Consider the following 15,560-nt stretch of genomic DNA (forward strand, 5'->3'; position numbering starts at 1 on the left):
TTTACTGAGCATACTGTATGTCCTGCATGGGACTGCTGGGACCTGTGTGCTGAAAGCTGCATTAAGGATTCTTTATTTACATTTTACACTTTCTCCCATCTAAGGGTCAGAGTTTGCAGCCGTCACATCAACTAACCAGGTGGGTTTGCTTAAATTCTCCTGCAATTGTCTATGAAGAAACTATAAGCAATGCAAGTGCATGGTTTTGCAACTGCGGGTGTGTGGGTGTTGTACACAAAATGAAAGTAAATTTGGAAGGAATGTGCTTATTTGACATGTTTCACATGAGTCTATGGAGAATGATTGTCACTAATACATAAGATAGGGAGGAAATATTTAGAGATTGCATTCAGAAAGGTTTGTTTTAAACATTGAGCTGGTAAAATTATAATGATACACATTTTGGTTAAAAAGTCGTTGTTTACAGTAGTTGTAGTAGTTGAAACAACCTCTCTCTTTTTTTCTTTTTTTTTTTATCAATTTGAATATGTTCCTGTATCCAGGCAATGCATGTAGATCTGGGTCCTGTATTCTGAAAGGGGCCACAATAAATCCCACATTGTTATGTTAATGAGCTGCTAAATACAAGACCAGACAAGATTTGCATTTTCTGTTGGTTTGAAAAAAGACGTACTTAAATCGACATCAATGCACATTTTAGACGGTACTCAACACTGATTTAATAGTGAAGTGGCAAAAAGTATTAGTTGAAAGAGATTAACGCTTGAAAGGCACGCTGCAAAGCATTAATTTGAAAATAAATGCAATTTATTATTTTTGACATGCCACGTTCCCCTGACCATCACATTAATGCACGAAGACAGTTTCACATTCTTGGAGCAAAAGCAAGACAAATAAGCCTTTGAAGTTGCACATTTCTTTGCAGTAAAAGTGAAAATGCTCCAATTAGTGAGAGGAGTTGATGGCCTTATTGCGTCATATTGTTGCATTCACACACGGTCCTTTGATGAATGCACCCCTTTGAGTGTTTAGATCTGCATCATAAGCCCACACAAAGATATTGTTCTATACCACTGTTTCTCACCAGGGGTCCCAATGTGGACCCTTACAGGTCTGTAACTCTGAGAGTGTACAACAAACACCCTTACGGGTCCATTTGCAAATTAACACTGAGCGTTGCAGATCGGGGGTCCCAAAAAGCAAACACAATTACGGTATTAGATGGGGGTCCGTGGTCTAATGCATATCCAACTGGCGGTCCTTGAAATTAAGAATGATGAGATGATGAGAATCACTGAACTAAACTATACCGGAAACCCCAATCTACACAGTAAAATCCTCAGTGTTAATTTAACCCCTGAGAGTGTACAAGGGTCCACCTGGTTCCATTTGTACACTCAGAGTTACAGACCCGTAAAGGGTCCATTTGGACCACAAGGTGGTCCCCAACCCCCACACTGAGAACCAGTATACTGTACATAAGCGGTGGCATGTTTCTGGGCTGTGTAGTAACCTCACACACATTCATGTCAACACTTGCATGGTACTAATGAAGTTCAACTGTCAAAAACCTCCCCTTTTGTATTAACATGTTTATGTAATTGTTTCTTTTAAAGGGTGTTGGTTACTTGGTTTAGAAACCACTATATTCAAGTTCTGAAGCACCACAGTGTAATGCCAAAACAAGCTTTGCTCAAAGACCCCTAGCTTTCACAGTCCAGGTTGCCTTTTATTGAATAAAAAAAGGGAGGGGGGCACTGATTCAAACACGGAAACCAAGGTAAACATGACCAACTTGAATTGATTGTGTGACTGTCTCCTGGCGACACAGTCACACACACACACACACACACACACACACACGCACGCACGCACGCACGCGCACGCACGCACGCACGCATACATACATGCACACACAAACAACCAACAGCTATTTCTTTTTAACTTGTTCAGTGGTTCTGAAAGTGGGGTCCGGGTCCTCCAATGGTCCTTGGGGGGGTTCCAGGGGGGTTAACCACTTAAGCCCTTTTAAATTAACTTTCTTTTCACAAAAATAGAAGATCTACAACATTGCGATGTGACGCATCGCAAGCTTGCCAATCTGCAATTTGTTCTATGTTAGAAACCACATTTTCTTGCCCAAAATAGGGACGCCATGTTGAAAGAGATTAGATTTTATTTATTTCCATTTATATTTAATAGTTAATTGTACATACATTGTTTTGTTTTGTTTGTTTTGTTCCACTTTTGCTTTGGCAATGTAAACATATGTTTTCCCATGCCAATAACGCTCCTTTGAATTGAATTGAATTGATTAATCTGTGCCAGCTTGTACATCTGCTATTTTTGGAAAAGTGTGAGAACTACTGATTTAGTAGGCGTTTGTAGAATTGGCCTCAGGTCTTAATGGGTTCAATTATCTCAGAGATAAAAATGTAAAATGTTTGAGAAGCACTGATCTAATTTATCTAGTGACGCTCAAAACCTTTCCGGGCTCTCTCTCTCTCTCTCTCTCTCTCTCTGTTGCAGGAGGGGTCATCATGTTGGGGCAGCTGCTGTCGTTCGGTCGCTCCCTGGTGCGGAGGAAGGTGGTGGACATGGGGTCCCTGGAGGAGTCCAAGCTGTGCCGCTGCCTGGGCACCGTGGACCTCATCGCCCTGGGCGTGGGCAGCACGCTGGGCGCCGGGGTCTACGTGCTGGCCGGAGAGGTGCGTCATCATGGCAAATACATGGAATCACCAATAGGCTCTATTCACAGCAGCCATATGATGAAGACATTCACAGGTGTTACCAATGATACTAATGAAGGCTCTGTTCCATTCTGGTCAAACAGAGTCAGGGTGCTGGTATTGTGCATGTTGGCTCACTGGAAACACTCTGCTACACCAGTGGGTCTACAGTTGGGGTCCAGGGACCCTCATGGGCTTCCAAATGGCCCCTTACAGGTGTGTAACTCTGAGAGTGTACAAATGGAACCAAATGGACCCATAAGGGTCCATTTGGTTCCATTTGTACACTCTCAGAGTTATGGGGGTCGTGGAAACCACTGTGCTAGACTAAATGGAACAGAGCCTTCATTAGTATCATTGGTAACACCTGTGAAGGAAGTGATAATATGGCTGCTGTGCATAGAGCCTATTTGTATAATCTTTTATTCACTTCAAGCCGATGCATTGGCACTGTGACCAGGCGCTCGGGGGGCGCCGCGTGGTAAAGTAGCTGCCCACCACCGCGGGGGGGGGGGGGGGGTCTGGGGGTTCAAATCCACCGTGGTACAAACACAATTGCCCGTGTTCAGGGGAGGGAAGCTGGGCGGGAAGGGGTGATATTAGTCACAAGTACAAGTACGTACTCCTACGGGGCTGGGGCGGCACCTGTCAGCAGGGAGTGTTAGGTGGGAGGAGCTCTTCTACGTCCTCCCAGTGGGGGCTCCTCACTGGCACGTGAGTCAGTAGGATACAACAGCAGTGACAACACAAGGAAATGTGTGAGGGGAGGAATCAATTGGCATAACGACTAAATTGAGGAGAAAAAGGGGTAAAAAAAAAAAGCACTGTGACAGACATACAGGGCCAGAGGACACAGAGGAGGTGAAGGCTGAAAGCCTATTTATGCTTGTAGCGACACGTGTCGACCGACGTGTCGTACGACGAAGGTAACGTCAAAACGACAAGAGAAAAAGTGTCACGGAGGACCTCCGCCGACAGTGTTGCGTACCTCTGGAGAAATGAAAGGTTGCAGACACCGTCGTAAAAAAATGTCACATACTCTGATAGGTTTGTCTATATTTTGTGGAAACGCTGTCACGTTGGCAAGTCACAGACAGTACGCATGCTCAAAACGTTGAGAGACGTCGTGTCGGTTGACACTTGTCAACACTTGCTCAAAAATGTATGCTCAAAGCATAAATTGGCCCTGAAGCCTTCGTTAGACTAAGACGTTGCCAACTTGCTTTTTATGTTCTGATGCCTTCTAATTCCTTCACCGTAAATGGAAATATAATTTTTCTATTATGACAGGTGGCCAAGGGCGACTCGGGCCCCAGCATCGTCATCTCGTTCCTCATCGCGGCCCTGGCGTCCGTCATGGCGGGCCTGTGTTACGCCGAGTTCGGCGCCCGCGTCCCAAAGACCGGCTCCGCCTACCTGTACAGTTACGTGACCGTAGGGGAGATCTGGGCCTTCATCACCGGCTGGAACCTCATCCTCTCTTACGTGATCGGTGAGTCAGCGACAGCATAAAGTATGGCAATATATTCTCACTCTCACACTCTCTTGTGTAGCCAGACAATCTCTGCATGTCTGGTTAAATCTAAATTCATTGTATGAGCTTGGACGCTAGAGAAAACCAGTGCTAACAAACCTACGCACACTGCTTTGAAAACATTCCTGATACTGCCATAATAATAAGGACAGATAATACCAGACTTATCAGTAAGTGGAGATCTCTGATTGTTTGGCTGCGTAAGACTAGTGATAACCACTTTCAACCTGTAGGGGCCTAGGCTTCAGAAATGTTTATGGCTATTTTAGAATTTTCTATTTTTGACAAACTTAAATGAATCTAATTGTTTGAAATTGAGTAGAAGTGATGTTGTACTTTTGGACAAAGTAAGGGTCAGACTCAAAACATTGGTAATCGATGGTCTAGGACTCACCGAAGTCGGGATCAGCATTGGAACCAAACATTCTGGCATCGGTCAGGCTCTGGTCTAGATCAAATTGCGTGGTGTCCATACATTAGCTGTCCTGTCCTCTCGCCTCCCAGGGACGTCCTCGGTGGCCAGGGCCTGGAGTGGGACGTTTGACGAGCTGATAGGAGGACACATCGAGAGGTTCGGTCAAACCTACTTCCCCATGAACGCTCCTGGTTTGGCGTCTTACCCCGACTTCTTCGCCGTCTGCCTCATCCTGCTGCTCTCTGGTAAGACAATTAAACCAAACTACCCATCACTCCATCACAGTGGTTCTCAAAGTGGGGTCCTTGACCGGCCTCCAGGAAGATATGTCAATATAGCGTCACAATCAATTTAACCACTTTAACCTCTTTTATACTTTGACTATTCAAGAAATTGCAAATATGCTTGAAACATTTTGAACATTTTTGATTTTTTTTTAAACATTTGGAACAATTTAAGAAATTGTTCAAAGAGCCCAGTAGCTTTACATTTTAAAAAGGCACACCACAATGTCTCATCTTTAAGATACCTAGGAATAGAGAAAGTGCATCTTCCGAGACGAGGGGGAGATAGACAATCTCCTACTGAGGAGGGAAGTATGGTGGATCCATTATCTTAAAACTATGGCACCAACAGGACTCAATGAGGACTTTGATATTAGGCCGTATTTATAAACAAGCTAATGAAGGGAGTTGTATATATATAGGTTATAAAACTTTAACTTTTCTTTTCCTTTTGGTGTTGTTCTTTTGCTTGTAACTTGTGGTATACAATGGCTAGGATCTGGACCGGGTCAAAAGAGATATATTGTTTTTTGGGGAGTATTTTTTAAGAAATGCATGCTCTGCAATGTATGTCTTGAGGAATATTCTTTTGAAAAATCTTATTGTCTGTCTGTTGAATCAAATGAATAGAGTCTACTGTTTTTAAAAACGCATATTTCTACTAAAGCCTTTTTCTAAAAAAAACTGTTATAAAAAGATCAAGAAAATGTTCTAAAAATATTTCGTGAAAGAATGTAAAAGATGAAGTGTTGTCTTTTGATAAAATGTTTATTAAGTCTTGGTACCGCCCCTGATCACTAGGTGGGGCTGGTAACCAAAATCATTCATTTCTGTATAAAAAAGAGGTAATTTCCTGCTTTCTTGTTTATACTTGAAAAAGACCGAAACCCAAACTACCCATCACTCTGTCATTACCAAACAACCCAAACTACCCATCACTCTGTTACAACAGACAACCCAAACTACCCATCACTCTGTTATAACAGACAACCCAAACTACCCATCACTCTGTCATTACCAGACAACCCAAACTACCCATCACTCTGTCATAACGACAAGACAACCCAAACTACCCATCACTCTGTCATAATGACAAGACAACCCAAACTACCCATCACTCTGTCATAACGACAAGACAACCCAAACTACCATCACTCTGTCATAACGGCAAGACAACCCAAACTACCCATCACTCTGTCATAACGACAAGACAACCCAAACTACCCATCACTCTGTCATTACCAGACCACCCAAACTCCCCATCACTCTGTCATTACCAGACAACCCAAACTACCCATCACTCTGTCATAACCAGACAACCCAAACTACCCATCACTCTGTTATAACCAGACAACCCAAACTACCCATCACTCTGTTATAACCAGACAACCCAAAACTACCATCACTTTGTCATAACCAGACAACCCAAAACTACCATCACTCTGTTATAACCAGACAACCCAAACTACCCATCACTCTGTTATAACCAGACAACCCAAAACTACCATCACTTTGTCATAACCAGACAACCCAAAACTACCATCACTCTGCCATTACCAGACAACCCAAAACTACCCATCACTCTGTCATTACCAGACAACCCAAACTACCATCACTCTGTCATTACCAGACAACCCAAACTACCATCACTCTGCCATTACCAGACAACCCAAACTACCATCACTCTGCCATTACCAGACAACCCAAAACTACCATCACTCTGTCATTACCAGACAACCCAAACTACCATCACTCTGTTATAACCAGACAACCCAAAACTACCATCACTCTGTCATTACCAGACAACCCAAACTACCCATCACTCTGTCATTACCAGACAACCCAAACTACCATCACTCTGCCATTACCAGACAACCCAAAACTACCATCACTCTGTTATAACCAGTCAACCCAAACAAACCATACTTCTTCCACAAAGTACATAGGGCCCTATCTTGTGCACCGCCTTACCCCTTATGCCTATACCTTTTAGGTATATTTTTTTACAATTTAGATTTTTTTTAAATAGTTCAAATAGCCGATCTACCTCGACACGTTGTCAGCTTGTAATTCGGCCCTAGCGCCATGTAGCCAGAAGATCAGAGATCTACGCTTACAGATACAACTTGTGACATCTAAATTCAACGAATGGGCTAAAACTGTGTCGAAACAATTAGGAGAACCAGTGCAAAGACTTTAGGATAGTCCTTCGCATGGGATGGTATCACGATTGGTTTTCAAAGCAGTGGCCGTAGGTTTGTTACCACTGGTTTTCTCCACTGTTCTTGAACTTCTAACCCATACATTAACTTTAGTAGGCGATCTCTGACTGTATGGCTACATTGAGACTAGACTTGCTAATTGTTTTATGTAAAGCACATTGACTTGCCTTGTTGTTGACATGTAGGCTACTATATACAAATAAACTTGCCTTGCCTTTTTGTACTGTACATATAATTACTGTACGTTTCAGGTATGTACATATAAAGTATTGCATATAGCCTACACATCAACATGGAAATATGAATCAGTGCATTTCTTCATAACAAGCAGTGTTCATATGAGCCACTGCCACATCTGGTGTAATTCAATAGAAAATGCAGAATGTTTGGAGATAAGTGCTTAATGAAGGCCTGAAATGCTCTGCTTGTTGTGTCACTTTACTGAGACTTGTTTTTAAAGGCTGAGCTAGGTTTTTTGTGTCACTACTTGTTTTTAAAGGCTGTTCATCCACTTTTTTGACAACACGCTGCTCCCTACTCAGTTACAGTATACACATTCACACAGCCCAGTACTACTACCACAGTAACATTGACTGCCGAAATATGGCGAACAAGGTATTGAGCAAGGTCTCCGGACTGACAAAGTTCTTATAACGGACAGCAAGGTACTAAACTGAACTAGCGGTGGCCAACTCCCTTATTTTATGCCATTTTGATTTTCATGTACATCTTGGTTCGAGGGCCTAAACAAACTGCTAACAACCAAGCTACAGTCAGCCCAGAATAGACTGATCAGGTCACACTAGGGTTGGGCCCTAGAGCTCATAGGTAGGAACCAGTTTATAGAGCTAAACTGGCTCCCAGTAGAACCCAGCCAGGGTTACCATGGCCAGGCTGACCATGGTCCGCATATTTTTAAAGAATTATTTTAGTCAGATAGGCTAAAGGAAACTCACAATGTTTTCCCCAGAGCCAGTGTAGCAAAAAAAAAAGTTGGCAAGGGATTATTTACCTACTGTACAGGAGCTACACAGTGGAACAGCATTGATACCAGTTTCAAACTGACAACCAATCTGAGGTCTTTTAAGCAGCAGACTAAAGCATATCTATTAGAAAAGGTCCCTCTATAGAAGGTTATTTGTCTAGGAATAGATAGTGGAGCACTTATTTTTATGTACGTTGCTGTCATTTGTTTTGTATCGTAAATGTGTTTTAAACGAATTAACTGTTGCTTGTGAGAGGACCACAATGGAAACAAGTCTTTAATAGGACTTTATTGTGTTTATCCTCGAACTGCTGTAACCCTGTGGTTTTATTGCATTTCAAATAAATCAAATCATATCAAATCAAATCAAATACTACCACAGTACTATACTGGTGAACAGCAACAAAAACAACATGGTGCTTCACCTTAAAGGGGGATGAAACCCTAGGCAGTTCAGGTTAAAAACTACAGCAGGGTAAAACATGGCAGGCTGTATAAGGCTGCCCTTATAGCAGTGGTTCTCAAACTTTTTCATGTCAACAACCGCCAAATCAATATGTATTTGGCCACGGATCCCCATCTTAAAATATTTTGTGCCAGTGACCACCATACCAGATGTGTGTTATCAAGAATGTTCCAAAACGTTGTGAGCTTGTAGATCTGCTATTTTCAAATGGTTGATATATATACTGCTCAAAGAAATGTAGGGAACACTTAATCCCTTAATTATTTTGAGTTTTCATGAACTGTGTACATACTGCTAACAAAAACTGCTCAAAAGAATTAAGGGATCAAAGTGTTCCCTTAATCATTTTGAGTATTATAGGGTTACACTGATTTTGATTCTATATTAACTAATTTTGCTGGGGACCCCCTGGAACACCCCTATAAGGAACCCTGGGGGGACCCCACTTTGACCCCACTGTGCTTGGGCACAGCCATGACTCTGGGCCCTTTAACTGTTAATTGCTGTGGAATAATTGTTTTCCAGTTGAAAATCACTTTTGATTTTTGCCCGCTATAGGGATTCACAACAGCAATATTTTTGGCCTGGTTTTGTTTATCTACCTGAAGCTAGATCTTCTCTGTCATTCTGATCACTGGCAGCTTGTTTAGAAGCTGGCTGTGAAGCTCACCAAGCTTTCTGAATAAAGCTTTGACAGACAGACAGACAGACAGACAGACAGATCCATCCCTGATTCCCTACACCCCCGAGAATAGCGTAACAAATTGTTGTTGAGAAAAAGAGTGTGGTGACACAGAGGAGCCACCAGGGGGAGCACTCAATGGCATTATCAGTTTAATTAGTAATGCAAAACAGAAGTTATATGAAAGTATTAAGATTTTGGTGTTGACCCTGTCACCAGGGACCCCACCCATACTGTTTACGGGGTCTTCAGTGGGGTGAAGCAGCATTGACTCAAATGACAAAAAGAGGCGTGACCATTTGGACCTGGTGGTCCTCGGCTAATAAATAAGAGGTTTAGATCCAGTGTGTGAAGAGACATTGAATGGAGTTTGTTCTCCTGAAAAAGAAAACGCTCACAATAATCGTATCATTGTGATTTTAATTCATTGTGAAATTGTCATACACTAGGATGAATTAGCTTTTGTTGAGCTGCAAATTTAGTACCACCTAAACCCTCTACACTTGATAAAACTGACCTGTAAAGAGCACATTTGGTACGCTCTTATTTCACTCTACACAAATTGATTGGCAAAAAATAGCAGATGTACAAGCTCTCACGTTGTGAGCTTTGTGAGCTAATTTTGTGGGCTATTTTTGGTGAACGCTCCCCCAAAACAGGGATGCTGGGGTAAAAAGTGCCATTTTACGTTTTAAGCATATTTTGATTATCGCGATAATATCGTTAATCGCAATTATTTTTGCCACAATAATCGTGACACGTCATTTTCATATCGTCCCATCCCTAGTGAAGGGCATCCCAAGTCCCTCACCGGTGTAACAATGTCCCCCTCCTCTAACCAGGACTGTTGTCGTTCGGAGTGAAGGAGTCAGCCTGGGTGAACAAAGTGTTCACTGCCGTCAACGTCTTGGTGCTCCTGTTCGTCATCATCTCCGGCTTCGTCAAAGGAGACCCGCTCAACTGGGAGATATCAGAAGAGGCTCTGGTTAATGTCACCATAGTCAGAAGGTAATGGTTCCCCCAGTGGCACCGGTACTTTATTTTCTTCTTTTATAGAAGCAAGATGCATGGGCTCACAGTTGCAAGCCCTCTTCCCCAAGGCGATGGGAGATAATATCACTGTTAAAACCCATAACAGGAAGAATCAACCGACTCTAGACTGTTTCCTCTGTTCATTCAGTTAGTTTCAGGCCAGTTGGTTAATTATCCTATTAACGACCAACTGAAAGGTCATGTTAACTTCAATAACGTGACGTGTTTATGCCTAGTGACATAGGGGCTGGGCATGTCTCGAGCCAATCGGCGACGGGGGCGGCACAGTACTGAATCACGTTTCTGTTACTCGCGTCACAATGCGACACGGTGTGATCTTGTAGATCGGCTATTAAAAAAAAAAAAAATCGGTACTGTAAGTATCATCTCTGTCGGGTGGAAACCTCAAAACCTCATATGTCCAAAACCGTTTCTTTTCAGGATTCAAATTCAAAAATAGCGAAAGTAGCAGATCTACAAGCTCAAAACGCGTTGCTTCGCGCCGTGGTTCTAGCTTGCAGATCTGCTACTTTTGATGCTTTTGTGTGACGCTGTAGTATGGTCAAGTAGGGCATTAATTTACGAAACAACACAAAAAGTGTAAGTTAAAAAATGGAGATAAGAGGTTTCTGCGACGATATTTTCATGTCAATACTTTTGTACATTTACTCAAGTCATTTGATTGATTGATTGAATACTTTATTAGCAGTTTGCAAATACTACAGTGGTACGATTTTACAGTGATTGTTAAAAGAACACAAAAAGCCCTAGGGGCTTGTTTCCATTGTGGTCCCGTGTCAAAGTTTAAATGCAGGCCTTTTACTTGTATTTTTATATTGTGGTATTGCTACTTGAGTACTTGTTCCACCACTGGTGTTCCAGGAACCTGTCTAGGACGGCCAACGTGAGCAGTGACTACGGAGCAGGAGGCTTCATGCCGTACGGCTTCAGCGGGACGCTAGCCGGGGCCGCCACCTGCTTCTACGCCTTCGTGGGATTCGACTGCATCGCAACCACAGGTGTGACGTTCGCATGGATTTCCGCAGGTTGCAATGAGATGCCATTAAAGTATCTTCATATAATTGGAACTCACTAATGCTCATTATAAGATGGCACCATTTATGTCTCATTGGTGGGCTGTGGACAGTTCAGAAACCTGCCTATAAATGACATCATCGAGGGGGATTCCAAGTTAATAGAAACTACAGCCTTTGTTTTCCTGGAAAGTTAGCGTGCTGAAATAGAAAATAAAAAATGTTTTAAGTCGCTTGTTTGAAAGGACCAAACCTGCCTACCGATGATGTCACTGGTAGGAAGGTGTGAGCTTGTCATTAAAACCAATAAAAACTAAATTAAATCTAAGCCGTCTTCAAAAACTAAAAACTAAACTAAACTAGCAAGCCCATGTTAAAAACAAACTAAAACTAAACTGAAACTAAACCTAAAACAAAAAGTCAAAATGAAATACAAAATAAAACATATGGTTGCTGTCGAGCAGAAACCGTACGTTTTAAATATTTTCGTGAATTAATGCCCGACTTCATCATAGTGTCGCACAAAAGTAGTGAAAAGAGCCGATCTACAAGTTCACAACGCGTCACTGTGTGACATGTTGTGAGCTTGCGGATCCGTTATTTTCACTATTATATAATTTTTGGAATAGTAATTAAAAAAAGGAACGGTTTTGGACATTTACACCTGACAGCGACAATGTAAAACTATAATAACCTTTGGTGCTACAGGTGAAGAGGTGAGGAACCCGCAGAAGGCCATCCCCATCGGCATCGTGGTGTCGCTGACCGTGTGCTTCTTGGCGTACTTCGGCGTGTCGGCGGCGCTCACGCTCATGATGCCCTACTACCTGCTGGACGAGAAGAGCCCGCTGCCCATGGCCTTTGAGTACGTGGGCTGGTCGCCCGCCAAGTACGTGGTGGCCGTCGGCTCACTGTGTGCCCTGTCGACCAGGTAAAAACTATCCACATGTTCTATTAGATATATGTGTCTGCTTGCCACAATAGGCTCTATGAACAGCAGCCATATTGGGAATGAATTGGGTCCCTTCCTTAATTCCTTCACAGGTGTTACCAATGATACTAATTAAGGCTCTGTTCCATTTAGTGTGGCATAGTGGTTGTCTTATTATCAAGGACCCCCATAACTCTGAGAGTGTACAAATGGAACCAAATGGACCCTTACTCTCAGAGTTACACACCCACCATAAGGGGCCATTTGGGAACCAAAATGGAGTGTTTCTAGTGAGCCAACATGCACGATATCAGCACCCTGACCAGAATGGAACAGAGCCTTCATTAGTATCATTGGTAACACCTGTGAAGGAAGTAAGAAGAAGCCCAATTTCTTTCCAAAATGGCTGCTGTGCATAGAGCCTATTCCAATGCACATATCTAACCACTTAAACCCTATTATAGCGTTCTTATTCTGGGGAGGGGGATATAAGGCGAAAATAGACGATCTGTAATCTCACAGCTTGTAGATCGGCTGTTTTTTTGGGGCGAAGAGATTTTGTGTAGGGGAGGAAAAAAAGGAGTGGATCTACTACAGAGCCCTGAGGGACCCCGGTCAACTAAGTATATAAGGGTTTAAGTGGTGAAACACTTTCAACAGGGCGTCCCTATTTTTGGGCAAGCCGATGGGCTTTGAGCTTGTAGATCTGCTATAAATGGTAATGGCATGCACGAAATAAGGACGCCAGGTTGAAAGTGGTTAAAATCTGTTGAGACAATGGGATTGGTCATGGGTCTTACATCAGTAGATTATATTAAAGCACGTGTCCGTGCAAAGAAATGGGTGATATTTTGTGAAGGAGCTGCTACCAGTAATTGTGAGTGAATATCTTTGTTGTATCTCTCAGCATTGGATTGATTCTCTCTTGCTTGAAGCGGTGGGTGCAAAGCTTCAGTGTCTTTGTTTTGAGACATCTGCTCGGCTCGATTTATGATGATAAATGATAAATGCGATGATGACGAATGCCTGCAAAGAATCAAAGCTGGCAGTGTCTCAAAACATGCATGATGTGATTCTGTCTTTCTTCTCTGGAGGGCTGCTGTTTCACTCCCCAGTTTGACCATATAATCACTTCACCAGTCAGATCCTGGGTCCAGGTTAATGGTATTACACATCTTCCTTCTGAATTTGCCCCATTTGCAGGCCGTTGTGAAATACTGCTGCTTACGATTAGACCATTATGTTAAGAAGGTGATATTTGGTCTTGTCTTATGAGGGAATTCAGCCTACAGAAAAGAAAGACACTCTTGACTTTGATTATATTGTGCGTGTGTGTGTGTGTGTGTGTGTGTGTGTGTGTGTGTGTGTGTGTGTGTGTGTGTGTGTGTGTGTGTGTGTGTGTGTGTGTGTGTGTGTGCGTGCGTGCGTGTGTGCGTGCGTGCGTGCGTGCGTGCGTGCGTGCGTGCGTGCGTGCGTGCGTGCGGTGTGTGTGTTTGCGTGCGTATGCATGTGTGTGTGCGCGTGCGTGCGTGCGTGTGTGTGCGTGTTTGTGCGTGTACCTCTGGGGCTTTGGACTAACTGGGTGCTGCATGTGTTTGCTGTATCTGTCTCATGCAGTCTGCTGGGCTCCATTTTTCCCATGCCTCGTGTAATCTATGCTATGGCCCAGGACGGGATTCTTTTCAATGCCTTAGCCCGAATCAATGCTAGGACCAAGACCCCGCTTATTGCCACAATGAGCTCCGGTGTAGTCGCAGGTGAGAGACGTGGGGGGTAAACGTCCAATCACATCACTGCTGCTCTGTCTATGTCCACCGATCAACTGTGAAAGATCCAAGTCCACCGTGCAACCGCCCGCAAGTTCAGCGGTTCAGCTCCTGTTGTTCCTATATTCCACTGACACGTTTTGATCTACAACCATCTTCGTATTCCGTCAAAGTTATTATGTCAATTTAGGGATTTCACGTGTCGTGTACTTTGCTCTCTCACAGTTGCGTCGGTGCGCAGTGTAAAGCCCGATTCATACTTCGTTGCTCGACGGCGTCGCATGCGGAAAATAGCAGACCCACAAGCTGACAACGCGTCACGTCCGTGACCCGTTGTCAGCTTGTGGGTCGGCTATTTTCCGCATGCGACCCCGTCGTGCGACAGAGCATTAATTAGGCATGAAGTGTATTTGTTTTTTTTAACGTTGAACCATCTTCTTCACCAGCCTGTTGGGCTCCATGTTCCCTCTGCCCCGCATTCTCTTTGCCATGGCCAGAGATGGCATTGTGTTCACTTTTATGTCCAAAGTGAGTAAGCGGCAGTCGCCCGTGGCAGCCACCATGGTGGCTGGCACCACAGCGGGTAAGAACCCACCGAGGCCAGGACTTAAAAAAAAAACAAAGGCTCTTTTCGACTACAAGAACTAAGTGAAACATGCCATGCAACGCATTTCACGGATTCTGTTTTTGTTTTTTCCTCCATACATTACAGCTCTGTTTCAAATTATGTTCTCAGGACCTAATTTGGGCCCTGCTCAGGAGTTGGTACAAACCCACATAACTCAGAACTTGTACTTTAAAATCTTTTCGAAAACAGCGAAAATAGCCGATGTAGGCCTACAAGTTCACAATGCAGAGCAACACGTTGTGAGCAGCACGGAGCAACGCGGTGTGAGCAGCACGGAGCAACGTGTTGTGAGCAGCACGGAGCAACGTGTTGTGAGCAACGCGTTGTGAGCAATGCGTTGCAACTAGATTTGTTCCGATACCGATACCAGTATCGGAAAAGCTGCCGATGCTGCCTAAAATGCTGTTATCGGTATGCCAGTCTATGCCATTCATTTATCACATGATGTTATTTCATTTACAGTAAACATGTATTTTGTATTGTAAATCCTTCAGTTGCACTACTGTTTTATACTCTTACTGTGTACAATTTACATCATCATTTTACTAACTTGTGGCTGCACTTTAACAATTATTAATGGAATTGTTATTTATTCCTAGATTTCTTTTTGTTACACATTGGTATCGGAACATCTCTAGTCACAACATGTCGCAGCGCGTTTTATTTTGACCTACCTCCTGATTGTGGTTATAATTAAGACGTAACCAAAAATCCATCGCAGAACTTCACGGGTTCTGGGGAAGTTTCAGGTCCTTGGAAGGTTCTGCGTTAACCCTTCGTAGTCGAAAAGAGCTACATGTGACAGCTGGTTGTAACAGGGTTACATCTCTGATTCTCCTGGGTTTTGTCTTTAATTTTTGTTCTTCTCATTGTGGTGTCAGGTGTTGTGTG

At 43.2% G+C, this 15,560-nt stretch overlaps 1 protein-coding gene across 2 annotated transcripts in view; it reads left to right on the forward strand.

Annotated features, from left to right (window-relative positions):
- slc7a2 (solute carrier family 7 member 2) overlaps positions 1-15,560 on the forward strand; it is a 27,045-nt gene continuing 11,485 nt past the window's right edge. Inside the window, exons 1-8 of one of the 2 annotated variants that reach the window (XM_084041489.1) lie at positions 1-139; positions 2,491-2,669; positions 3,981-4,182; positions 4,729-4,884; positions 10,121-10,286; positions 11,193-11,329; positions 12,053-12,275; positions 13,893-14,032. In XM_084041489.1, the coding sequence (XP_083897615.1) occupies positions 2,502-2,669; positions 3,981-4,182; positions 4,729-4,884; positions 10,121-10,286; positions 11,193-11,329; positions 12,053-12,275; positions 13,893-14,032 (1,192 nt within the window). In that variant the 5' untranslated portion in view covers positions 1-139; positions 2,491-2,501. Of the gene's footprint in view, positions 140-2,490; positions 2,670-3,980; positions 4,183-4,728; positions 4,885-10,120; positions 10,287-11,192; positions 11,330-12,052; positions 12,276-13,892; positions 14,033-14,487; positions 14,625-15,560 lie in introns of both variants that reach the window. The other variant, XM_084041490.1, reaches the window with a different exon arrangement.

Source organism: Gymnoscopelus microlampas (assembly GCF_963454915.1).
Source record: "Gymnoscopelus microlampas genome assembly, chromosome: 18".
NCBI classification, from domain to species: Eukaryota; Metazoa; Chordata; class Actinopteri; order Myctophiformes; family Myctophidae; genus Gymnoscopelus; species Gymnoscopelus microlampas.